This window comes from Trachurus japonicus, chromosome 5 (genome assembly GCF_045865225.1).
Source record: "Trachurus japonicus isolate A0001 chromosome 5, Traja_1.0".
Lineage (NCBI taxonomy): Eukaryota > Metazoa > Chordata > Actinopteri > Carangiformes > Carangidae > Trachurus > Trachurus japonicus.
This window is the reverse complement of record NC_140911.1, coordinates 29,492,488-29,518,229: the sequence shown is the minus strand read 5'-3', so window position 1 is coordinate 29,518,229 and position 25,742 is coordinate 29,492,488. Positions and strand designations below refer to the sequence as shown.

Sequence of the window (25,742 nt, the reverse complement as noted above, 5' to 3'; positions counted from 1 at the left end):
AACCTTCCATCCATACATCCGGTCCAGCAGGCGGCGGTGTAGCCCCGTTGAATGTTTATAACTAGTGTCAGCCACATGCATTGCGTACATGGAAGTGAATGGAAGACGAACTCTGCCTTGGCTAAACTAACCTAGTGTATGATCTAAAAATGACCAAATCTGTATTTTTCAAGAAGTCGGAATGACTTGACATTAGAAACGCAATGGCTACTCCCGCTGGTCGCATGTTTAGGAGGTTAGAGGGTCTATTTTGTGTGTATAAAAGCCCCGGTGTTCACTGGAAACTCGTCCGGGATACCATCGAGTCAAACCTCCTTAAAGGTGAGAATAACACACCTCCCCCTCTCTGTGTTAGACGTCTGTTTCGGTAGTGAAATGGAAACATACTGGAGCCAATGTGCGGATTATCTTGTCTAACACATTCTTCCCTGCAGTTCAACGTGGATTTGAACACCCGCTGACCTCTGTGTGTGTTGGTTTACAGGTCTGAACGCTGCACCGTCCCTGCCCTGTCCAAAAGAGGTCCGTTTCCTGTCCCACCCGGGGAGTGATGCCGAGGCACCCAAGGGACTCACCCTGTCTGCAGCCTCTGTGCCTGCATTGTCCAAAAGTCCTCTGGGTATGTGTCCTGCATGTGTCTTCTATAAAATCACATAGTTTTGATGTGGTCACCAACACTGGACCAGTCTAAAGGACACATTTTCATTCAAGTCATTCTGTTTGTAGTAGATTTACATGTTGCATTGCGTTGTTGTGTGAGTTGTGATGTTTACTGTAATTACCCAATACAATACCTCGATTAAAAAAAAGGGAATTAATTTCTCCCTTGATGATGGTGTGTTAGGGCTGTTTCTTGGAAAGCAGCAGTGTCCTCTGTAGTATCCATGCTCCATTATGCAATGCGCCATGATATGTGTATGGTCGCATAATGAACATAGACTTTAAAATGCTCCAGTTATTCCTCAAGGCCTGCAGCTGTGTGATTTTAAAGCTTGCAGGGTCACTGTAGACTCGGCCACGTCACTGTTATGTCTCCACCTGAAAGACAGCTCACACATCACGTCCTCTGAGATCTCAGTATTCACATAAAAGCTTCTTGTAACAAGGTCATCTTGATCTTTTTAAGCTTGATGTCACACATCCAGTCTGGTATAATTAACTTCACTCTAAACTTTAATATATCCTAACTCCAATTAGATTTCATTGATGTCACTAGCCAAGAGGCTGACTGCCCTTTTGATGACTTAATTATGTTTTAGTGTGGACCAAAACTATAATTGTGTGTTCATGGTTTAAAAAAGATTGTTTGTTCACTATCGTATTTACACATTTAACACGGTCTAGTAACTTTGTATTTTTCTCATGTATTTTCCTGATTAGATTCAGTTTTGGAGAAATAAAAAAGATTTAAGAGATTCTGACCTGTTAGAGCAGCAGAGGCTCAGTCAGAACAGTTATTAATGATAGTAATGTGTTCACTGATATTAAAATTCAACAATTAACTTGATTATATGTCAACGTGTGTGCTCTGGAAGAGGTCTGCTCAGCTTGAGCTTCACCCACCCAGCGTGGCCGGCCCAGAACCACTGGTCTAATTTAAAATAGATAACGCAGGAGATGAGGTCTGATGGCCCATTAGTGACGTCTGAAGTTTAATTACAGCCGGTGTGACTGAATTACATTAAAGTGCAGCTGTTAGGTTTGTGCACATTCCTGACTGTACGTGAGTCAATAGCAAGTTTTTTTTCTGTTTCAGTGACTGGACCGGAATTCCAGCATATTCGAGTCGGGGTGGGACATCGCCTGGATGCCTTTTCCTCTGGTGTTCTAGGTGGGAATGTTGCATATTTAGTTCCAGTCATTGTCTTGTTATTACTTGTTGCCTCTCACAATGGGAGCGTACCTCTGTTCCCCGTTTTTCCCCAAAAGGGTCCTATGTTCGCTGCTGTCCAGTTGATGGACTCTCTCCATCTATTTTGCCTGTCTAGCCTCTACCTGGTCTTTTTACTAAACTTGACCAACCCCTTTCTTCATTGCCTAAACCCAACCAATGGGGCAATTCCTCTTAACACTCAAAGTCACAACTCTCCTTCCAGGTATGGGACCAAAAATTGTATGTTCCCTGGGTGACCAGGGAACATAGGAGGGTCACATACACAGCGGGGAACATAGGACCCGGGGAACATAGGGATGACCCCTCTCACAATATTCACTGCATTTTTTTCTTCAGTTCTTGCAGTGGGTAATGGCAATAAGGTCCTGAATGATCTCTACAGAACACGAGTCACCAGGGTAACCCTCGATTTCCATTAGTTTCATGTGATAAATGGCAGTACGGTGAAATGGAGGCACAGTGTAAACGGCTTTGATTCTGTGTGATATACTTCAGGACTACACGCTGGAGGGAGAGTTTGGGACTGCCACGGATGATTTCTCCTACACAGGTCGTGTGGTGGAAAGGTCCACCTATGGTAGGATGCCTCACCTTTTCACACAGTTGTATTTGTAACGCTCTGAGGCACTGACCTTTACAGCTGTAGACTGTGGTGGACAGTAACGGAGTAAATTTACTTGAGTACTGTACTTAAGTACATATCCAGAGGATTTGTACTTTACTTGAGTATTAGATTTCTTTGGTACTTATTACTCTTACTTGAATACATTTCCAAGACAAATATTTTTACTTTTACTCGAGTTAATTTCTAGGAAGGCTGAAAAGTACTCATTACTTTCAGGTCTGCTCTTGTTTTTTGTTTTTTTTCTAAAATCCTATTGGACACAAGCTGTGTTTGTCAAAGAAGGAAACCCTAACCCCTAAAAGCAGCACATCAGTGCAGCTGGTTTCATTGTTAATTCTCAGGAACAAGAGTTAAAAGGTCCTTAAATTCATTTAGAAAAAATTATAGTAATTCATTGATGTGAAAAATAAGAAATTTACTCTTACTCTTACTTAAAGTAAATTTAAAAGCATGTACTTTTGGATACTTAAGTACCTTTAAAAGCAAGTACTTTTTTACTCTTACTCGAGTAACATGTCGACTGAGCTACTTTTACTTGTAACGGCGTAAATTTTGACCAGTAGTATTTGTACTCTTACTCAAGTACTGGGGTCGAGTACTAGTATCTCTGGCTGTAGACAAGTTGCAGACAAACTTGTCCTCTCTCTCCAAAAAAGTCAGAAAACCGCCCTCATCTGTTTATCGTCGGGGCAACCCCCTCAAATTGCCCTGGCAACCTCTGAGCCTCAGGCCAGAGCCACAGCTCAAGTCAATTAATCAGGGACTCCTCTGATATCTGCTGTTAACCTCTATCTCCCATACATTTATATGAAACACAGCCACACAGACCAACACCCACTTATGCATGCACATACACACAGAGGTTGATTGTTCCTGAATGCCATTGCTCAGAGAAAGATGATCAAGTGTCTTTCTAATTAGCTCTGTCTTGACCTTGAAGTCGTGGGTTTGATTTCCATGTTGACAGAGAAGGCAGCGGCCCCTGTGGCACAGGAAATGTTTTAGTTACATTATATTATTATATATTGACCTCCTTATAATATGTGATTAGTTGCCTTTTATCTAGTGTACATGTGCATATTATTTAGTGCCACTGTATGCATGTTGTTTTACTCAGTCTATGATGAAAAAGGAAAAATCCGCACACCGGCAAAAAGCTCCAGAGCAATAAATAATTTATTATCACCCAAAGGGAGTAACATTTCGGGCTCAAAGACCCTTCCTCAGACTAACACAGGTGAAAGCAGTGAGCCTCTAATATACTCTTAGGTCACATGATCAAACAGGTGACACATCTTAAGTGCACAATATTCCAAAAAACATTACATTATAAAGCACTCAACAAGAAAAAGAAAAAATAGAAAAAAATAGAAAAAATATATATGTGCACAAGCATGCTATGGCAACAATAACATGACACTATCATCAGGTATACAAAGCACCATCATACAGTCAGGTGATAGACAAGGAAAATAGAAAAATAGAAAGTTAGAAAAAATCCATCCGATGTCACCAAAGTAACAGGAAACAGAGATCTCGAAGCAATGGTACATGTGTAATTAAACCATAAACCTGGAGAAAAATGTTACCATGTACCACTAATACATCCCATTACAGTCACATATACATATATAACAATAAAAATAAAAAACATATGAGGGTAATATCGCCCCACATTCGCATCCACATACCCAAGGACATCAGATGAATTACAGTAACTGTATATATACACACACTCTCATATTACATCAGATCTAGGCAACCATTACCACATTTGAAAGATCACGGGTGTGATGATCACACATATTATATAATCACACACATTAAAGAGAAGGTCTCAGATCAAAATCTTCATTTAAACCTCTAGGGGACAGTGTGTCTAAAGTGTAGATCCACAAAGCCTCTCTTTTAAGTAGAAGCGCATTTAAGTCACCTCCACGGCTGGGTTGTTTAACCAGTTCGATACCACAGTAACTTAAGGTTGACACACTGTGAGAAAAGGTTGTAAAATGAACAGCTACTGGACTTCTACTATCATGAGTCCGAATATTAGATCTGTGCTCAGATATTCTAGTTTTCAGTGACCTACTAGTTTTACCGATATAGGCCAAGCCGCAAGGGCATTTTAGCATATAGATAACATTTTTAGAGTTGCAAGAAATGACGCCCTTTATGTTAAAGAGTTTGCCAGTGCGTGGGTGAATATGTTTTACTCAGTCTAACCTTGAAATATTGTTTATATTTTCATTGTATATGTATTCTTCTCTGTGGCATGTACACAGCGATGATAAAGCAACTTTGAACTTTGTTTCCATTCAACAGATCACATCACACTGGATAAGCTGAACAGAGTACTGGCCATGCTGCAGGGAGCCAATCAGAAGGCCTTATTCATGTATGATAACTACATCTCACATGGATTCACATTCCCTCATTTACTGCTTTTGTCCCTGACTTCCTCTTTTTTTTTTTCCATGCAGGTATTCCAGTGTAGACATGCGCTCACAGGAAGCCTATGAGCTGGCTGTCCAGGGTTTATTGGGTCCGGAGGGGAAGTCGGAGCCTATTCTGACAGGAATACGCTGCCTTCACTTCCAGCCCCCGAACTTCACTTTAGGTAAATAATCTTCAGTCAGATACACTTTAACATCTCATTTTACAATGTAAAAACAAATGTTTTGTCTCATGTTCCTACAGAGGTGCAGTGCCTGAATGAAACTCAGAAATATTTGTGCAAACTTGTGCACGAGATAGGACTTGAGCTGCGCAGCACTGCAGTGTGTAAAGGAGTGAGACGCACCAGAGACGGACCTTTTACACTGCAGGACGCCCTGACGCATCACCACTGGACTGCCTCTGACATCACGCAGGCCATCCAGCAATACCGCTCCTCTTGGAAACACAGGCAGCGCTCCAAATCCCAGACGACGACACTAGGAGTACAGCCACCGGAGGAGAAGATGTCAGCAAGTCAACACAGTGAAAGCAGTGAAGAAGCAATGGCAGCAGAAATTAAAAATTAAATGAAATTATTTGCTGTCAGTGTTACTTATGGGACTGCTCTACTGACTTTCTGAGGGAGGAAACAGCATCACTTTAGGTTTAGCTCAGATGAGAATGTGATCTGAAAGAGAAAGTATCTCTATTTCCTTACATGATGCATCTATTTAATATGAAAACTGTCTGTTTATTGTCTATGTTCCAGTACTTTCACCAGAATGTATATATATATTTACCAAATCTTTATGTAAGTGTTTCATTTTTTTATCTTGAAATAAACTTAAAAATAATTTAGCAAATCTTTACAATTTCTTTTAATTGTGTCACTCATCGATGAATGTGAGCAAACAGGACGTGGAACACACTGCACTAGTAGAAAGTGTCTGGCTCCATGAGTGAAGCACTAATAAAGGTTTGTAGATGAATATTTCACCTGCTTTATCTGCTCAAATACTCCCCCAAGTGGCTGAAAGTGAAAGTAACTTTTATTTCAGTGACTTGTGTGATGTAGTTTTAAACCAGTCATTTTCTGGACAACAAGTTGTCAACAAGTTCCCCCACTGTCTTCTGGGTAGGAAGCAGTGAAGGGGAATTAATCATTTGGAAGTTTACTAATTGATCACTGTCTCTGTTTTCCCTGTAGTTAGTACCACACTACATTGTTCTCTCCAGACATTGGAGACAAAGGGAAGCCTGTGGGCTTCATCCAGACACTCACCCCAAGGATTCAAATGCAGTTATTGGGCCAAGCATTTTTTATTTTATTTTATTCTTTTAAACAGGGAACACAACTGTCAGTTTTGACCCAGTCTGTCTTCATCAGGAGAATGAAAATGTGGGGAATTATTTGCGAAGTCCTCTGACTAATCCACCACAGATCCATTCAATAAAGTGGTGACAGGTTTTCTGACCTTGCGTATTTTAACAAAACAGTTCCAGCCTCAAACAGGATAACTGTGGCAAAGAGAATATATTTCCTGATGCATAAATATAACGAGTCAAGTCAGCTGCAGCCACTAGTATCAGATTTGGTGCAATCATCTCGACTGTCTGATGATGTCTCAGCGTTTCTGTTTCCCACAAAAGCTCCTTTGGGGACGGGATGAGGTTATTCCTGTGGCGCCATTGTTGCCGTGTCCTTCGCACCACTAAAGAACTTGTTGTTCCAGTGGGAACACTGTCGTCTTTGTCAGTCAGGAAAACACATAACTTCCACAAGGACACAAATGAAGTACGAGAGCGCACGAGTCATTGTTCTGGAGGTTCATTAAGAATGAGACAGGACATTAGAACAACCTGATTAAAGCTGCTCAGTCAAACAAGTCAGGGAAATCAACAAAAATGTAAAATTATTTATATTGGAAGTCCAGAAATAATTTCACTTAAAAGTATCTTTAGTTGTAGAAGCAAATTTTATTTATGATTATAAGGCCAACCTGGCAGCTTTGTGACAAATGCAATGTGGACACTACTCATTTGATATAAATAATCACAATAAATTGATTAAGAATTTTTGGACCTTGTGTACTTAACAAAGCAACAAAAATAAAAAAGATTTACATTTGTTCTCTTGGTGTATTGCATGTTTTAATATGGAATGCTACACACTGTAGCCTCTGAGCTAATATGACTGTTAAAATGAAGCAGAGAGCAAAACGTAAATATACAAACTGCATTACATGTAAGTTTCATGACATTAAAATGTGCACTTAACCTCTAAGTAAAATCATTGCAGAACATTCAACAGCTGTACAACACAAGATTTTTTTCTATCTCAGACGTGAGAAAGTGCTAAAGTATTAAATGAGATGAATAATAGAATCTGCAAAGGTCCTCTATAAATATTCACTTTTCAATTGCACCAGTATTACACTGCAAGAAAGAAACTGAATGTAAAATCAGGCCATATACTGCAAAATATAAAGTAGAATGCTGCAAGATTAAAAAATCAATTATTCATGTCATTGTTTCCATGGTTACAACAGTTAACTGATTACAGAAAGCCTACACCAGCTGTATAATATATACATCACTGTGTGAATACATATCGCCTCTGCAGATTTAACAGGATGTGTTTCGCAACTAAGTGCAGGATGTTCTTGATCTTACATTGTCTCTTGTAACAATTCAACTCAGCATTTCAATTAAATTACCACAAGAAATCAATAATTTAGCCTTGCGATTAAAGCTTTGGTAGAAATAATAAAATAGCTAAATGTAAAAGGAAATTTATATACATTTGTGTAACTTAATACAACACACAGGATATAAAGATTGGTTTGAGTATGTAGTTGCGATGTACAGCTGGTCCACAACGTCCACTGTGTGCAGGGATTTTACCACCTCTGTTCAGCAACATCCTGATCTTTTCTTCTTTGGGGGGTCTTTGTGTAACACCAGCTCTTCCTCTGCTGTGTCAACTTTTTGACTCAACATCCTGGCAAAAACACGACGACAACACCGCAATCAGCAGATATCACGACCAATCAATTTACAGCACAAACACTGATGTGACAGATGTCGCAAATCAAACAGAATATCAGTGAGAGTTTTATTACCTGGCGACAGTTTCCAAGGACTGAATCACATTTTCGCCTGTGGCGGCGCTACACTCCATGAATTCATAGTTGTATTCCTGCAGACGGAGAACAGATGTGGTCATTACAACTATTTACTTATTATCTGTGCTCATCAAATGAACTGTAAGAGTCAGAGTGTTTCACACCTTTGCAAGAATTTCTCCCTCCTGGGTTTTAACCTTCCTTTTTGCACAGTCAGACTTATTCCCCAGAAGTAAAATGGACACGTCTTCTGCAGCCCCCTCCTGCAAGAAATATGGATTAGTTTGATTATTGTTTGGATCACCATGCAGGCAGCTTCACAGTGACTCATCTGTCTTCATGGAGAGGGTCAAGTGTTTCTGATATGATTATATTGATTCTGGATATGTGCAGTAAATCCTGACAAACAAGTTTAAGATAGATAGATAGATAGATAGATAGATAGATAGATAGATAGATAGATAGATAGATAGATAGATAGATAGATAGATAGATAGATAGATAGATAGATAGATAGATAGATAGATAGAGTATGTACAATATGTGTGTGTAAAAAGTGATAAATGAAATGTTGATGTTTATAAGCATCCTTTGCTCATAATAAAAAGATCGTAGGACTGGAGCTGCATTAACATCCAAATACCTCCATGCTGCTCGTATGTAATGTCTGCCTTGTATTGAAGCCCCGAAATGTGAAATTGTCCCGAAACAAATTAAATAAGTCTATATTTCAAGCTTGTTTGTAGCGGAAACTCCTCTTCGGGTCCATCCTCTTCCCGGTTTGTCAAATTTGGACGAAGGAGCTTCCGCTACAAAACAAACTTGAAATATAGACTTATTTAATTTTTTTCGGGACAATTTCGCATTTCGGGGCTTCAATACAAGACGGACATTACATATGAGCAGCATGGAGGTATTTGGATGTTTTTTGGTGTGTCTTTTTGTTACGAAGACAGTTGGTATCCATTTGCAACCGTTATATGGACATGCACTGCTACGCCGAGACCCCCTGTAACTCAGAGAAGCCACAGATAACTCTGAAACTTCTCCCAGCCCTTAGTCGACATGAGGGTGAGTAGATAATGAGTGACATTTCAATTTTGGGTGAACTATCCCTTTAAAATCCTCTCTGTGCAATGACCAAGCCTGTGTTGCTGCATGTTTGTTCATTTGTGTTTTCTGTTGGAGTTCTTTGTTCATGCAGTTGCATCAGTTGCAAAGCTACAGTGAAATGTATAATTTACAACCATATAAAAAAGCTCACTATTGACAGAAATCAAACTGGGTGTCAGAAGTGTCTTAACTAAATCAAAAAAGAGAGAGAGATAGAGTTTTATATGGCATAATGATCATTTAAACACAAATGATGTCTGCTCCATAAATAAGAGAAATTAAAAAAGAGACATGACAGAGACATGATTACACAATTCAACAGTACACACACACAGTGAACTGAAATAGACTGAGGCTCTGAATACACCATACCTGAATAGAGTTTGCCCAGAAGCTGATTGCGGAGAAGCTCTGAGTGGACGTGATGTCATACATCAAGAGAAAAGCATGGGCTTTATGAAAAACCTGTCTCGTGATGCTGTGAAACCTTTGAAGAGAGTCGAGAAAGTGATGAGAGCCAGTCTGCACAGAGATTTCACATCCTGTCCACCGATTTCACAAAACTAGCACGTTTTAATGAGTGTTCATCACATTCACTGGTGAACCTAACACGTGTTGTAATGTTGTGAGAAACAGTGTGATGATGACTGGCAGCAGATTTAGAAAGTGTGTTTTCTGGTGATCTCATGCTATCTGTTGGTTAAGTCTTCTAAACCTTGTATGTAAACAACATGTCCACACACTCCACACACACACACACTGCTGCTGGGACGTCTGTTGTGACGATTCAAGCAAACCAAACACTGTTGTTGAGATGAGAGCAAAACCAGTTCTGAGACAGGTTCGAACCAGCCCCTCAAAGATTCATCAACACTTCCACAGTATTTCGAGTGCATTGTCATGGTGTGGTCTGTTCAGGAGGCTGCAACACTATCTGGCTACAATGACAAGTACATAAAGGTTACACAAGCATTGTCACGTGTGCTTGTCACTGTTCCTGGCCGACTGCCGAGGTGCTACACGCGCACGCCGCTGAGAATGTTGGATGTTGCCGTCGGACTGGGTGGTGAAAAAAGCCCTTGGGGCAGGAACACCCTGTCAGAGACAACCTGTCCTGAGTCACCAGAGTAGCTACCCACATCTGTACACAGAAAGTCCTCAGACATTTCCGGGAATAAAAAGACACGGTGCACTTGGCAGAACATTTAGGCCATCATAAACCACAAAATAACACCATGTACTTTTGACAATGATGCCATCTCTACAGATATGGTGAATGAGCGCCAGCCAGTCCAGCTTGGATACAGATACCTGGGCCACTGTTGAATTAATAAACTGTATACTTTGCTATGTGGAGGACAGTGAAAGCATCGGGCTTGACTTTAAAGGGATAGTTCAACATTTTGGCAAATTGGCCCATTGCCATAATCCATATAGTTTTAGGAGTAGGTTCCTTTCCTTTAATTGTCGGTGCAAGCTATTTTTAGAACGGCGGAGCGGAGCCACAAGCTGCTCAATGCTACCCTACGGAGGCTGATGGGATATCTTGGTTTCCCTCATCAAACTCACAGAGTTGTTTTCGAGGCAAATGCAGAGACTGCTTGCCAAAAAACTGCCCTCGATGGAAATGCGCATCAGCGGTTTTGCATGTATTTACCTCAAAAACAACTCTGTCTCGTAACGTTCCGTTATTATCTCATAGAGTGGTGAATGTGGAAGTCACAAGTTGTCCACAAGAGCGTTTTGGAGTTTGATGAGGGAAACCAAGAAATCTCATGAGCCTCCGTAGTGTAGCTCTGAGCAGCTTGCGGCTCTGCTCTGCCGATCTAAAAATAGCTTGCACTGACAATTAAAGGTAACAAACCTATTCCTATCTAACCTAACTATAGGGATTATGGCAATGGTCAAAATGTTAAACTATCCCTTTAACATTACTTTCCCAACTTTGTAAAAGGCTGTTGCTCTGTGTTTGTTGTCTAACGGCATGCTGCATGTGCTGCTGACATGAGATTTAGCCCGGGTCACATAAAACATAAAATCTAAGTGAACAGATCGGCGTCATGGAACGGCCACCTTATCTGATACCAGAACTAGTTATTTTGTCAATATCTGGGCCAGTATGACCTTAATACCGGATTGGTGCGTCCCTGTCAGAGACATCAGCAGAACTCTATCCACCCACATAAATCTGCTGGACCTCAAAGTGTCCCAGGCCTTGGTTTCAAACCCAGAATCTTCTTGCTGCTCCACTGTATCGCAAGTCACACGTGCTGTGATGTCACAATTAAGATCTCTCTCTTCATGCATTGTTTTACCAACGTTTCTACTTGTTTGCAAATATGCAAATCTTGACATGAGCAAATAAATCATAATGTGCTTCAAAGCCACAACGGCAACAGATCTGCAGCAACAAGCCAGGTCATCATGAAGGGCTTCTAGACATGCCAGGAATTAAGTTTTTCTTCTTTATTGGCAGCTCCAACATCCACAAGAATCTACCTGATCAGCAACAGACTAATAGCTGAAACTGTTATTATTAACAGTGGATGTAATAAGTTGAGATCTTCATTTATTTCATATTAAAAATGAGTCTGGACTTTGTAATAATTTTTGATTTGGTATTGGACGTTGCTGTTGGGAAGCCTGTGTCTTAAATGTCTTAAATATGGATTTAACTTTAAAAGATGATGTCATATCAAATGTAAAATTGTACCTATCATTTTGATCCTATCATAAAACATTATACATTATACATATGATATTCTAATTGATTCTCCCTCATGAAATATACAGCAAGACAATCACCTTTACTACATACTGTATGCAACATACCTATGTCGAGAAAAACAGGCTGGGAAACAGGAATCACACATTTATCCTTTATGATTGAGTAAAAAGGAAACATACCTTTCTTGACCTGCTGTGTCCCATATCTTGAGCACCACAGGCTTTCCATCCACTACCACAGTCCACGTGCAGGAATCAAGGCCTATAAAATACATCCATGTATCATTATTCTGTATGTTTATCCAGAGTTGAGCAAATAAGTGGATAAAGGTCAGGATCTTACCAACAGAGGCAGGTAGGTCTAAAGAAAACTTCCCACTCTGAGCCCTCTTCATGAAGGAGGTCTTTCCTACGCTGCTTTCTCCAACCATCATTACGTTGTAGCTTTTTGATCTGACGTCTGCCTCCGCTGAAAGGAAAACAAAAAACACTCACCTGTACTTGTCACACACCAAACCTTTGTATACTGGGCTGACTGCGATTAGTAATGTTCTTCTTACCGAATGACACCTTCTTCTGACTTTGTTGACCAAATTGGAATTCATCCTGGGGACGCTGAAAAGGATTCACCCGATGAGATGCCCTCCCACTGTGGAAAAGATGATCAGACTTAATTAGAAGACTTCTAAGACCAAAATTAAGCAACAAACACCAGAGTTTAAATATAAATATTAAAATATTATATTCCGTACATGATTGGGATCTGCCCAAAAAAATGGGTCAATGGGTTATTCTCTGGCCGACGCCCTTTACATCCACCAAGTTTTACTCAAACTGGTTTAGTACTTGTTTCTCATTTTTATTATCTAAATTATTAATCACATTGACCTTACAATGGAATTGATTGTACAATAAGGATATGTAGCAGATGCAGTAAAAAGCACAGAGACAACACGCTAATAGATGTTGTACTTGTGTAAAACTATGGGGAAAGAAATTGAGTTGCGTTTGCTTCAGAATGAAATGGCTTGAATTCTTGATGTGATCATCCTTTGCGCATGTTGAATCATTTTGATATAAATTAAGATTATTCTCTGAATACCTATAACAGATATAGGCTAAAAGTTAAAGGGACAACGAGGAGTTTTGGAAAAGCGAAGCGTTTTCACACTACATTTATGAGCCTCCACACACCGTAAAATTCTTTTGACCGGCGCAAGACAGACTCATGTTTTCATTCATCAATAATTAAAGTCAGAGGTTCAAAGAGGTTCACATACCGTCGTAGTTCCGACCATAAACGGCGATTCAGCTACGTTATTCTCATGACTCGTTGCGAAACTGAAAGTAAAGAAACGCTGGTCGGCTCGACCAGCATCTCCGCCACCACTAATAGTAACAAAATAACGATAGAGACAGAATGATATATTTATCGAAAATGGGCCCATTAACAAGTGTGGGTAGCAGAGATTCATCCACATTAACGTGAGACTTTTTTATAACCGATTAGAAACTCCTCGTTGTCCCTTTAAGTGTGCAAAGCTAATTAGGTATTTAGGCAAACCTCGGAGGCCGAGTGTTTGTATTTCTTTCAGTTGAACGTCAACATGTTGGACTCACCTGATGTTGGATGATGCTTCCTGTTTACTGTCACCAACCTGCAGACAAAAAAAAACAGTCATCAGGTGACTGAGCTGAGGAGGCTCTTGTCTGATTGCATATTTAATCTTGAACATGCTGTTTCCCACATGATAAAAAGGATAATGTCCAATTGAATTGGAATGTGTATTGTTTGCACTGATCAGTGATGTTACAAGCTCAACAATATGACATTTTGTCTATTGTGAGAAAAACATTTACACAAATGACTTATTGTGGTCCAGTTTTGCACGTAATGCTTTTAGATCATTTCACATCTTTACTGGTATCATCTTTACTGGTATCTATACAGTTGTGTCATGTAAGTGTGTGAAACTCAAACAGCAGCACGGAGATCCAGAGACAGATACACATTTATGTTCTCTTTTTCACTATGTGAAACCTGTTGTGCGGACCACATGTTCCTCATTTTGGTTCATTGTGTCATGATGTGCTTCTTGAAACAAACACTTGACCAGTGCACAAGAGGTTTTATACAAATAGGAAGTGCAGCACACTATACCAAAGAACACTTCTACTGCTTCTTCCACCGAGAATTGATAGATATTCACAATGGAGGAACAGGGAAGTGAATTAATAATGTAGTTAGACTGTGTGGTTTTTGGTTTTTGGTAGTCAAAGTTTCAAAGAGAAACTCTAATAAAAGATGTCAAGTGAGTTTACATGTCACAGAAATAATTTCTGCCCTCTATTCATTTATTAAGAAAATCTAGCACAATAAAAATGAAAAAGAAAGTGCAGCTAGACTCTAATTGTGAATATACACAAACGAATCACACACAAAACATTTTTTCTTTGCTGCTTACCTCCAATATTTTCTCCAGGCCCCCAGGTGCTGAGTGTTCTTCAGGTGCCAGGCTAGTGATATCTCTCCCTGTTTCTGCGTCTACTGTCCTATCTTTTCTCACACTTTGGTCTTCCAAGTGTTGATGTCCACGTGACTTGCGGTTAGACCCCATTTTTCGTCTTCTCCCTCCTCCAGCTGATTCTGGCACATCATGTTTTGGAGATGTTTGTGGTGTTGATTGGAGGTGATCTGGAGTTAGCTGAAGCTCTTTTTCTCCCATCTGAGTTGGAGAATCAGGTTTTTCCTCAACTATCTGGTGAGCCATAGGTTTTGACTGAGATTCACAAGCGTGGCTACTCTCCACTGCTTCAAATATTCTTTCTTTCCTTTGCTCGGAGTCGGTGTGAACCTGCACAACTGTTTTTTCGATTCCCGAGACGTCCTCAGTCAAATCATCCCCAATGATTGTGGCAGTTGCCTCATCAGCCACCTCTTGATTTTGATGTAAGTCTTTTCCATGGGATCGTGACCCAAGATTCCTGCGAGTGGAACCTAACTTTCTTCTCCTGCTGGTCACATTGAAATGTGGGTCTTCTGTATTCCCACTGTTTGGCTCTTGTTCACTTGCTTGGGCAAGTTCTTCTCCAGCTCCTCCTCTGAACCCACTTTTTGCTTTTTCCAAATCTGCCACACCCGCAATGAGTGCTTCTGTTGGTTTCAAAGCTTCGTCCTGCTTTACTTTTACGCTCTCTGGACTTTGCTCATCATGCTGTGTACTTTGTGCAGTCTCAGAACCTGCCAATGCGACACCAGATTCAGTGCTCGTAGCATCCTGGGTATTTGAAGGCAGATGCTGATTTACTGAGCGTCTGTTTCTTTTAGTGACCACAGAAGTTGTTTGCATTTCAGTGCTTGCAAAATCATCTAGCTGTTGTGGCTCAACACTAACCTCTACATTTCCCTCACGATCCCTTACATCAGTCTTGTGAACAAGCGCAACAGGATTAACAGCCTCCTCATTGTAGGAGGCAGACTGTTTTGAAAAGAGAACCATTGACTGATCTATGCCTGGTTTCAAATTGCTCTCTACAGTCTCCAGGTCTGAGGTACTTCTTTGTGGCATTTGTCTCTGAGATTCAGTTTCATTAGTTTTCTGTTGTTCCTCGTGCACATTTCTCAGTAATGGTTGTGCATTTTCCCCTAGTGACGCCTCTGTTGTTCCGATCAATAACTCTTCCACCCTGTCAAGACTTCTCACATCAACCTCAATGTCCAAGTTGCTTTCAATTGTTTCATCTTTGTTGTCAATTTCTTCATCTTGTTTTCTATCGAGTAGGGACCTACGAGTAGAGCCCATCTTCCGTTTCTTGTGTTTAACTTTTCCTTGCAAATTTTCACTGTTATCTACAGGTGTCCCCTCTTGTTTATCTTGCTGGCTGTCCCATGTGTCTGTGGGTTTAGAAATCCCACTTACCTCAGACATATCTATAGCTGGATTTGGTCCTAAGTGTTGATCAGTGGCAAAGGGAGCCCATGACTCTGTATTTCCCACGTCTTCACATTCTTCTCTGACTTCAACCTGTCCAGGCCCTTGTACATCCATTGATCTGTCTGCTGAAGCTTCCTCGGATTGTATCAAGTCTGTTTTAACAGTATCACACACTGTGAGCAGAGATGAATCCTCTGGCTTTTTTGTGTGTTTCTCTTCCTCCTGACTGACTTCCTCAGTGGATTTGAAAAAGCTGTTTTCATCTAACCTGAGAGGTGTGTCTGTTGTCACAGCTGCACTGCTGTCCATAAGATTCTGTGATGTTGTATCTTCTCTTGGCATATTTTCCTCTTCCTTTCTTCCATCTTGCCTTGTTGTCTCTGTTCTTGGTGGTATTTCTTCTACTTTCCAAGCTTTATCATCCCAGGTATCTTCTACAACTTCTTTAAGTCTGGTGGATGGGTCAGTGACAGAACCTGGCACATGTTGTCTTCCTTTATGCCTTCTGCTTGACCCCAGTTTTCTTCTGTTCCCTGTTGACTTGAATCCTTGAGGAGTTTCTTCATTGGTGCTCTGGGAATTGACTGAGGAATCATCAAATTGATGCATTTTCTTCATTTCTGTTGGACTGACCTCTTCTTCATGCACAGCATCCTCTGATGGCTGATCAAATTTGACTTCAGAGAGGCTAAAACTCTCATTTTGTTCCTCATTTATTGACAACTCCTCTTTTGCTGATGAAACTGTTGCTTGCTCAACACTGAATTCAGGCTCTGTATGTTGCCCGAGACTGCTATTTTCTGTGGTTTTCTCTGTCGTAACAGAGAACTCTATACTATCTGATTTTAAATTTGACTCACTCACCATGTTGATGGCCTGTAAAATTCCCCACTGCCTTAACAAGTCTGTGTCCTTGTCACTTTCTTTATTTTTTTCCTCCAGTGCTCCTTCCATTGCTTCATCAGACATCTCCACTTTAAAGCCAGCCTCCCTTTCATTATGGTTGTCTTGAGGATCTCCCATTTGTATGAAACTTTCCAGATCAGCCTCTAGAGATGTTGTTGTAGAAGTGTTCTGAACCTCAGAAGAATAATCAGACAGAGATTCTGTATTCAAAGAGCTGTCATGTGACACAGATATGATAATGTCATGCTCACTATTTTCCTGACTTATTGTCTGTGATGCTAATGATGGTGTTTGGAGGTCCTCATTGTCATTAATATCTCCTTCATCTTCCTCTACAGGTTTGCCGTATGCTTCAGCACCAGAACCTTTAACTCGCTGTCGTCCTTTATGTCTACGACTAGACCCCATTTTTCTTCTGTTCCCAATGGGGCTGAAGTCAGTGTCACTTTTGTCATCTGCTTTAACATAATTATCCTGTGGTTGTGAGTCTGAAGGTGCATTTGTTTCTGATTGCAGGGTTTGAAGAGAACTTTCACTCTCCTCCACTCCAGGGCCGAGTCCTTCCTTCTCCTGGTGACTTGTTTGTTCAGCAGAGGGTTTTACATCATCCTCTCCTTGGCCCTCATTCTCATGCACCTGACCTCGTGCAATGTCTGCTCTTTCTATTCCAGTAGTTTGCTGTTTTTTCACATCAAATAAAGGATTATCCTCATAGTTCTGGGCTGAATCCTCTTCATTTCTTTCTTGTGTAGGATGCTCATCCTGTTTATCACCAGGATCTGAAACTTCTTCCTTGGGAGCAGGATCATTGATATTTTCCGCAAGCAATTCAGGTTGGTGTGCTCCACTGACTTGGTCTTTCAGGTTTCCAGAGCAGGTATCAAAGTTTTCTGCAATATCAAGCATTACATTTTCAAAAGTGTAATCCATTGCTTGGATTTGTGTTGGTTTAACTTCCTGTTCATGCACTTCATCTCTAGTATCTTCTGAATGAGTGTCACTGACCTTTTCACACTGTAGAGAGTCAGATTTGTCCATTCTTTTCTCCTGTGCTCCTTCCATTGCTTCATCAGACATCTCCACTTTAAAGCCAACATCTCTTTCATCATGGCCTTCTTGGGGATCCCCCCCTTGTGATATGAAACTTTCCAGATCAGCCTCTGGAGAGGTTGTTGTAGAAGTGTTCTGAACCTCAGAAGAATAATCAGACAGAGATTCTGTATTTAAAGAGCTGTCATGTGACACAGATATGATAATGTCATGCTCACTATTGTCCTGACTTATTGTCTGTGATGCTAATGATGGTGTTTGGAGGTCCTCATTGTCATTGACATGTCCTACATCTTCCTCTGCAGGTTTGCCGTATGCTTCAGCACCAGAACCCTTAACTCGCTGTCGTCCTTTATGTCTACGACTAGACCCCATTTTTCTTCTGTTCCCAATGGGGCTGAAGTCAGTGTCACTTTTGTCATCTGCTTTAACAGAATTATCCTGTGGTTGTGAGTCTGAAGGTGCATTTGTTTCTGATTGCAGGGTTTGAAGAGAACCTTCACTCTCCTCCACTCCAGGGCCGAGTCCTTCCTTCTCCTGGTGACTTGTTTGTTCAGCAGAGGGTTTTACATCATCCTCTCCTTGGCCCTCATTCTCATGCACCTGACCTCGTGCAATGTCTGCTCTTTCTATTCCAGTAGTTTGCTGTTTTTTCACATCAAATAAAGGATTATCCTCATAGTTCTGGGCTGAATCCTCTTCATTTCTTTCTTGTGTAGGATGCTCATCCTGTTTATCACCAGGATCTGAAACTTCTTCCTTGGGAGCAGGATCATTGATATTTTCCACAAGCAATTCAGGTTGGTGTGCTCCACTGACTTGGTCTTTCAGGTTTCCAGAGCAGGTATCAGAGTTTTCTGCAGTATCAAGCATTACATTTTCAAAAGTGTAATCCATTGCTTGGATTTGTGTTGGTTTAACTTCCTGTTCATGCACTTCATCTCTAGTATCTTCTGAATGAGTGTCACTGCCCTTTTCACACTGCAGAGAGTCAGATTTGTCCATTCTTTTCTCCTGTGCTCCTTCCATTGCTTCATCAGACATCTCCACTTTAAAGCCAACATCTCTTTCATCATGGTCTTCTTGGGGATCCCCCCCTTGTGGTATGAAACTTTCCAGATCAGCCGCTGGAGAGGTTGTTGTAGAAGTGTTCTGAACCTCAGAAGAATAATCAGACAGAGATTCTGTATTTAAAGAGCTGTCATGTGACACAGATATGATAATGTCATGCTCACTATTTTCCTGACTTATTGTCTGTGATGCTAATGATGGTGTTTGGAAGCCCTCGTTGTCATTAATATCTCCTTCATCTTCCTCTGCAGGTTTGCCGTATGCTTCAGCACCAGAACCCTTAACTCGCTGTCGTCCTTTATGTCTACGACTAGACCCCATTTTTCTTCTGTTCCCAATGGGGCTGAAGTCAGTGTCACTTTTGTCATCTGTTTTAACAGAATTATCCTGTGGCTGTGAGTCTGAAGGTGCATTTGTTTCTGATTGCAGGGTTTGAAGAGAACTTTCACCCTCCTCCACTTCAGGGCCGAGTCCTTCCTTCTCCTGGTGACTTGTTTGTTCAGCAGAGGGTTTTACATCATCCTCTCCATTGCCTTCATTCTCATGCACCTGACCTTGTGCAATGTTTGCTCTTTCTATTTCAGTAGTTTGTTGATTTTTCATATCAAATAAAAGATGATCTTCATCGTTCTGGTCTGAATCCTCTACATTTTCTTCTTGTGTAGGATGCTCATCCTGTTTATCACCAGGATCTGAAACTTCTTCCTTGGGAGCAGGATCATTGATATTTTCCACAAGCAATTCAGGTTGGTTTGCTCCACTGACTTGGTCTTTCAGGTTTCCAGAGCAAGTATCAGAGTTTTCTGCAATATCAAGCATTACATTTTCAAAAGTGTAATCCATTGCTTGGATTTGTGTTGGTTTAACTTCCTGTTCATGCACTTCATCTCTAGTATCTTCTGAATGAGTGTCACTGATTTTTTCACACTGTAGAGAGTCAGATTTGTCCATTCTTTTCTCCAGTGCTCCTTCCATTGCTTCATCAGACATCTCCACTTTAAAGCCAGCCTCTCTTTCATCGTGGCCTTCTTGGGGATCTCCCCCTTGTGGAATGAAACTTTCCAGATCAGCCTCTGGAGAGGTTGTTGTAGAAGTGCTCTGAACCTCAGAAGAATAATCAGACAGAGATTCTGTATTTAAAGAGCTGTCATGTGACACAGATATGATAATGTCATGCTCACAATTTCCCTGACTTATTGTCTGTGATGCTAATGATGGTGTTTGGAGGTCCTCGTTGTCATTAATGTCTCCTTCATCTTCCTCTGCAGGTTTGCCGTATGTTTCAGCACCAGAACCCTTAACTCGCTGTCGTCCTTTATGTCTACGACTAGACCCCATTTTTCTTCTGTTCCCAATGGGGCTGAAGTCAGTGACACTTTTGTCATCTGTTTTAACAGAATTTTCCTCTGGTTGTGAGTCTGAAGGTGCATGCGTTTCTGATTGCAGGGTTTGAAGAGAACTTTCACTCTCCTCCACTTCAGGGCCGAGTCCTTCCTTCTCCTGGTGACTTGTTTGTTCAGCAGAGGGTTTTACATCATCCTCTCCTTGGCCCTCATTCTCATGCACCTGACCTCGTGCAATGTCTGCTCTTTCTATTTCAGTAGTTGGTTGATATTTCATATCAAATAAAAGATGATCTTCATCGTTCTGGTCTGAATCCTCTACATTTCTTTCTTGTGTAGGATGCTCATCCTGTTTATCACCAGGATCTGAAACTTCTTCCTTGGGAGAAGGATCATTGATATTTTCCACAAGCAATTCAGGTTGGTTTGCTGCACTCATTTGGTCTTTCAGGTTTCCAGAGCAGGTATCAGAGTTTTCTGCAGTATCAAGCATTACATTTTCAAAAGTGTAATCACTTTCGTGCACTCTTTGGATTTGTGTTTGTTTAACTTCCTGTTCATGCACTTCGTCTGTAGTATCTTCTGAATGAGTGTCAGTGACTTTTTCACTCTGTAGAGAGTCAGATTTGTCCACTCTTTCCTCCAGTGCTCCTTCCATTGCTTCATCAGACATATCCACTTTAAAGCCAACATCTCTTTCATCATGGCCTTCTTGAGGATGCCCCCCCTGTGGAATGAAACTTTCCAGATCAGCCTCTGGAGAGGTTGTTGTAGAAGTGTTCTGAACCTCAGAAGAATAATCAGACAGAGATTCTGTATTTAAAGAGCTGTCATGTGACACAGATATGATAATGTCATGCTCACTATTTTCCTGACTTATTGTCTGTGATGCTAATGATGGTGTTTGGAGGTCCTCATTGTCATTAATATCTCCTTCATCTTCTTCTGCAGGTTTGCCGTATGCTTCAGCACCATGACCCTTAACTCGCTGTCGTCCTTTATGTCTACGACTAGACCCCATTTTTCTTCTATTCCCAATGGGGCTGAAGTCAGTGTCACTTTTTTCATCGGCTTTCAGAGAATTTTCCTCTGGTTGTGAGTCTGAAGGTGCATGTGTTTCTGATTGCAGGGTTTGAAGAGAACTTTCACTCTCCTCCACTCCAGGGCCAAGTCCTTCCTTCTCCTGGTGACTTGCTTGTTCAGCAGAGGGTTTTACATCATCCTCTCCTTGGCCCCCATTCTCATGCATCTGACCTTGTGCAATGTCTGCTCTTTCTATTTCAGTAGTTTGTTGATTTTTCATATCAAATAAAAGATGATCTTCATCGTTCTTGTCATCGGCTTTAACAGAATTATCATGTGGTTGTGAGTCTGAAGGTGCATTTGGTTTTGAATGCAGGGTTTGAAGAGAACTTTCACTCTCCTCCACTTCAGGGCTCAGTCCTTCCTTCCCCTGGTGACTTGTTTGTTCAGCAGAGGGTTTTACATCATCCTCTCCTTGGTCTTTATTCTCATGCACCTGACCTTGTGCAATGTCTGCTCTTTCTATTTCAGTAGTTTGTTGTTTTTTCATTTCAAATAAAGGACTATCTTCATCATTCTGGTCTGAATCCACCACATTTTCTTCTTGTGTAGGATGCTCATCCTGTTTATCACCAGGATCTGAAACTTCTTCCTTGGGAGAAGGATCACTGATATTTTCCACAAGCAATTCAGGTTGGTGTGCTCCACTTATTTGGTCTGTCAGGTTTCCAGAGCAGACATCAGATTTTTCCGCAGTATCAAGCATTACATTTTCAAAAGTGTAATCACTTTCGTGCACTCTTTGGATTTGTGTTTGTTTAACTTCCTGTTCATTCACCTCATCTACAGTATCTTCTGAATGAGTGTCAGTGACCTTTTCACACTGTAGAGAGTCAGATTTGTCCACTCTTTCCTCCAGTGCTCCTTCCATTGCTTCATCAGACATCTCCACTTTAAAGCCAACATCTCTTTCATCATGGCCTTCTTGAGGATGCCCCCCCTGTGGAATGAAACTTTCCAGATCAGCCTCTGGAGAGGTTGTTGTAGAAGTGTTCTGAACCTCAGAAGAATAATCAGACAGAGATTCTGTATTTAAAGAGCTGTTATGTGACACAGATATGATAATGTCATGCTCACTATTTTCTTGACTTATGGTCTGTGATGCTAATGATGGTGTTTGGAGGTCCTCATTGTCATTAATATCTCCTTCATCTTCCTCTGCAGGTTTTCCGTATGCTTCAGCACCAGAACCCTTAACTCGCTGTCGTCCTTTATGTCTACGACTAGACCCCATTTTTCTTCTGTTCCCAATGGGGCTGAAGTCAGTGTCACTTTTTTCACCGGCTTTCACAGAATTTTCCTCTGGTTGTGAGTCTGAAGGTGCATTTGTTTCTGATTGCAGGGTTTGAAGAGAACTTTCACTCTCCTCCACTCCAGGGCCGAGTCCTTCCTTCTCCTGGTGACTTGCTTGTTCAGCAGAGGGTTTTACATCATTCTCTCCTTGGCCTTCATTCTCATGCATCTGACCTTGTGCAATGTCTGCTCTTTCTATTTCAGTAGTTTGTTGATTTTTCATATCAAATAAAAGATGATCTTCATCGTTCTGGTCTGAATCCTCTACATTTCTTTCTTGTGTAGGATGCTCATCCTGTTTATCACCAGGATCTGAAACTTCTTCCTTGGGAGCAGGATCATTGATATTTTCCGCAAGCAATTCAGGTTGGTTTGCTCCACTCATTTGGTCTTTCAGGTTTCCAGAACAGACATCAGACTTTTCTGCAGTATCAAGCATTACATTTTCAAAAGTGTAATCACTTTCATGCACTCTTTGGATTTGTGTTTTTTTAACTTCCTGTTCATGCACTTCATCTACAGTATCTTCTGAATGAGTGTCACTGACATTTTCACTCTGTAGAGAGTCAGATTTGTCCACTCTTTCCTCCTGTGCTCCTTCCATTGCTCCATCAGACATCTCCACTTTAAAGCCAACATCTCTTTCATCATGTCCTTCTTGGGGATCCCCCCCTTGTGGTATGAAACTTTCCAGATCAGCCGCTGAAGAGGTTGTTGTAGAAATGTTCTGAACCTCAGAAGAATAATCAGACAGAGATTCTATATTTAAAGAGCTGTCATGTGACACAGATATGATAATGTCATGCTCACTATTGTCCTGACTTATTGTCTGTGATGCTAATGATGGTGTTTGGAGGTCCTCATTGTCATTGACATGTCCTACATCTTCCTCTGCAGGTTTGCCGTATGCTTCAGCACCAGAACCCTTAACTCGCTGTCGTCCTTTATGTCTACGACTAGACCCCATTTTTCTTCTGTTCCCAATGGGGCTGAAGTCAGTGTCACTTTTGTCATTTGCTTCAACAGATTTGTTCTGAGGTTGTGAGTCAGCCTCTCTTTCATCATGGCTTTCTTGAGGATTTCCCCTTTTCTGTATTAAACCTTCCAGATCAGCTTCTAGAGACGTTTTTGTAGAAGAGTTCTGAAACTCAGAAGAATAATCAGACGTAGATTCACTCCCTTGAATTTCTTCTTCCTGGTTTGTTGTCTGTAGTGCTAGTGGCGTTGTTTGAAGGGGGGCATTGCCTGCCTCAGCACCTTCCTGTTTGGGTTTGTGGTATGACTCTGCGTTACTGAGTTCGGCTTGGTCTGTCAAATTTGCCAATCGAATTTCTGTGGCATCATTTAATTCACTCATAGAGAGATAATCAGTGAGATTAATTTCTTGAATTTCTGTTGGCTGATTGACACTGACACTGTCTGATACCACACTTGACACGTTCACTGAATTGTTTGCCTGTAACATTTCCCCCTGACTTAACAAGTCTCTGTCATGTTCTCTTTCTTTTCTTTCGCTATCTGTTTCAGAATTCACACCAGGAAATTCCTGACACTGCATTGCCTTGACATTTGTTTGATTAATTAGTCGCTGGTCACCTAAGAGAGCTGGATGTAAAGTTGAACCTTGTAACTCAGAGATGTTCTCAAAATGTGGAATTTCTTCGATCTGACCAAGTTTTTCAGTTTGATGATATTCTGACTTGTCCATTCCTTCCAGCATGGATGTCACTGATGTTACCTGCACTGTCATGTCTGTTAGTAATGACATTTCTGTTGTTTCAAATGACTCAGTCTCTTCTGTTGCAGAGTATCCACTCATAGATTCTTCTGGTACCTCGCTGTGGTCTGACTGGACCATTAGCTGCTGATCTAGGGTGTGACTTGAAAGTACACTTGAACTAATTAAGTCAGAGCTCCCAACAAGATGTGCACTTGTCTTAACTTCCTCACTCTGAACAATGCCTGACTTGTCCATCACTTCCAGCATCGTTTCCTCTAATTTACAATAATCAGACTTCACTTCACAGTCTGTCTTATTTACATTTTGGTCTGTATTTTGACGGTGGGGTATTACTTTTTCAAGGACATCCTCTGAGCTTGTTGTGATAGACATCTCAGTCTCATAAGAGTAGCCAGATGTTATGACAGAATGCGCAGAGTTGTCATGTGTTGCAGTAATATCCTGTCCCGTCCCTTTACTTAAGTCTTCCTGCCTTACTGATTGGGCTTCATTACCCTTGGTGTTTTCCCCTACTTCCTCTCTAGGTTCATGGTGTGATTCAGTTGCTAAGTCTTTTGCAAGTTGTTCTTTCTTTTTTCGTCTAGACCCCAGTTTTTTTCTGTTCACTGTGAGGTCTGGTGAAGATGGATATTGACCTTCAAGTTGCAAACTGTCATGAGTAGACAAGACACTTAATGACTCAGTATTTTCCTCTGCAATGTGGCTTTTAGCTACAGACGTGCTGTCCATTACATGGAGCTCATCAGCCTTGGGAGTTTCATTTTGTTTAGTTACCCTGCGATGTGAACCAAGTCTTTTTGTCTTTGTTCTTTGAGCAGACATGATTTAATCTTCTTTCCTAAAGCATGAGGCATTGAGTTGTATATGTCAGTAAAATTCAGTTCTACTGCACATCAGACACAATTATCTAAAGGAAAATGAAAAGTCACGTATGTTAAGCCTTGGTTAACTGCTTTGAAACACAAAATTCCCGATAACCAACATATAGTAAATGACATGTAAATAGTTCTGAGACTTAGTTTTAACACCAGATTATAAAGTCACTATTGAAAAATGTTCAACTGCTTTAAGAAGTATACATTTCAACAATTTAACTTTAAGGCAAATTAGATAAGCATTTAAAATTAAATATATGTTTTCAGGTCCTTCAGAAAATTGTTACATGTGCTTACCACCCAAATCTAGCACCGCTGTCCTCCTCCCTGTATAAGCTTCTCTGCAATGACAAGCCTTCAAGTCATCTGCCTCTACACGGTTGTTAGATTTCACACATGGAGGTGTTCCTATACTGCATCTGTGACGAAAACTTCCTGTGTGGGCCACATATGTGGGCTTCATCAGCAAACAGAAACAACATGCACTTCCTGAATTGAGTCAAGCTTCATTTACTTTGAAAATTT

The 25,742-nt window shown here is 40.9% G+C and overlaps 3 protein-coding genes across 3 annotated transcripts; 1 reads left to right on the top strand and 2 right to left on the bottom strand.

Annotated features, from left to right (window-relative positions):
• The first annotated feature begins 83 nt into the window (after positions 1 to 83).
• trub2 (TruB pseudouridine (psi) synthase family member 2) lies at positions 84 to 5,832 on the top strand. Its single transcript, XM_085777259.1, is given in 9 exon segments — positions 84 to 321; positions 485 to 619; positions 1,757 to 1,831; positions 2,231 to 2,292; positions 2,390 to 2,471; positions 4,842 to 4,914; positions 5,000 to 5,136; positions 5,217 to 5,411; positions 5,414 to 5,832. Coding segments are annotated over 9 exon segments (966 nt in total). The 5' UTR covers positions 84 to 203; the 3' UTR covers positions 5,503 to 5,832.
• A 936-nt stretch (positions 5,833 to 6,768) lies between these two features.
• On the bottom strand, positions 6,769 to 21,555 carry rab44 (RAB44, member RAS oncogene family). Its single transcript, XM_085777256.1, has 9 exons — positions 14,386 to 21,555; positions 13,541 to 13,578; positions 12,481 to 12,569; positions 12,264 to 12,389; positions 12,101 to 12,182; positions 9,566 to 9,680; positions 8,245 to 8,343; positions 8,078 to 8,154; positions 6,769 to 7,956 (listed from the first exon to the last, which is right to left on the bottom strand). The coding sequence occupies exons 1-9, from the start codon at positions 21,526 to 21,528 to the stop codon at positions 7,869 to 7,871; spliced, it is 7,857 nt and encodes a 2,618-aa protein (XP_085633382.1). The 5' UTR covers positions 21,529 to 21,555; the 3' UTR covers positions 6,769 to 7,868.
• Positions 21,544 to 25,635, bottom strand: LOC146987846 (uncharacterized; the record flags this gene model as incomplete). The annotated part of the gene is made up of 2 exons (XM_085777945.1): positions 25,505 to 25,635; positions 21,544 to 25,172 (listed from the first exon to the last, which is right to left on the bottom strand). A coding segment is annotated over exon 2 (3,621 nt), but the record flags the coding sequence as incomplete, so codon positions are not given.
• Between the last annotated feature and the right edge of the window lie 107 nt (positions 25,636 to 25,742).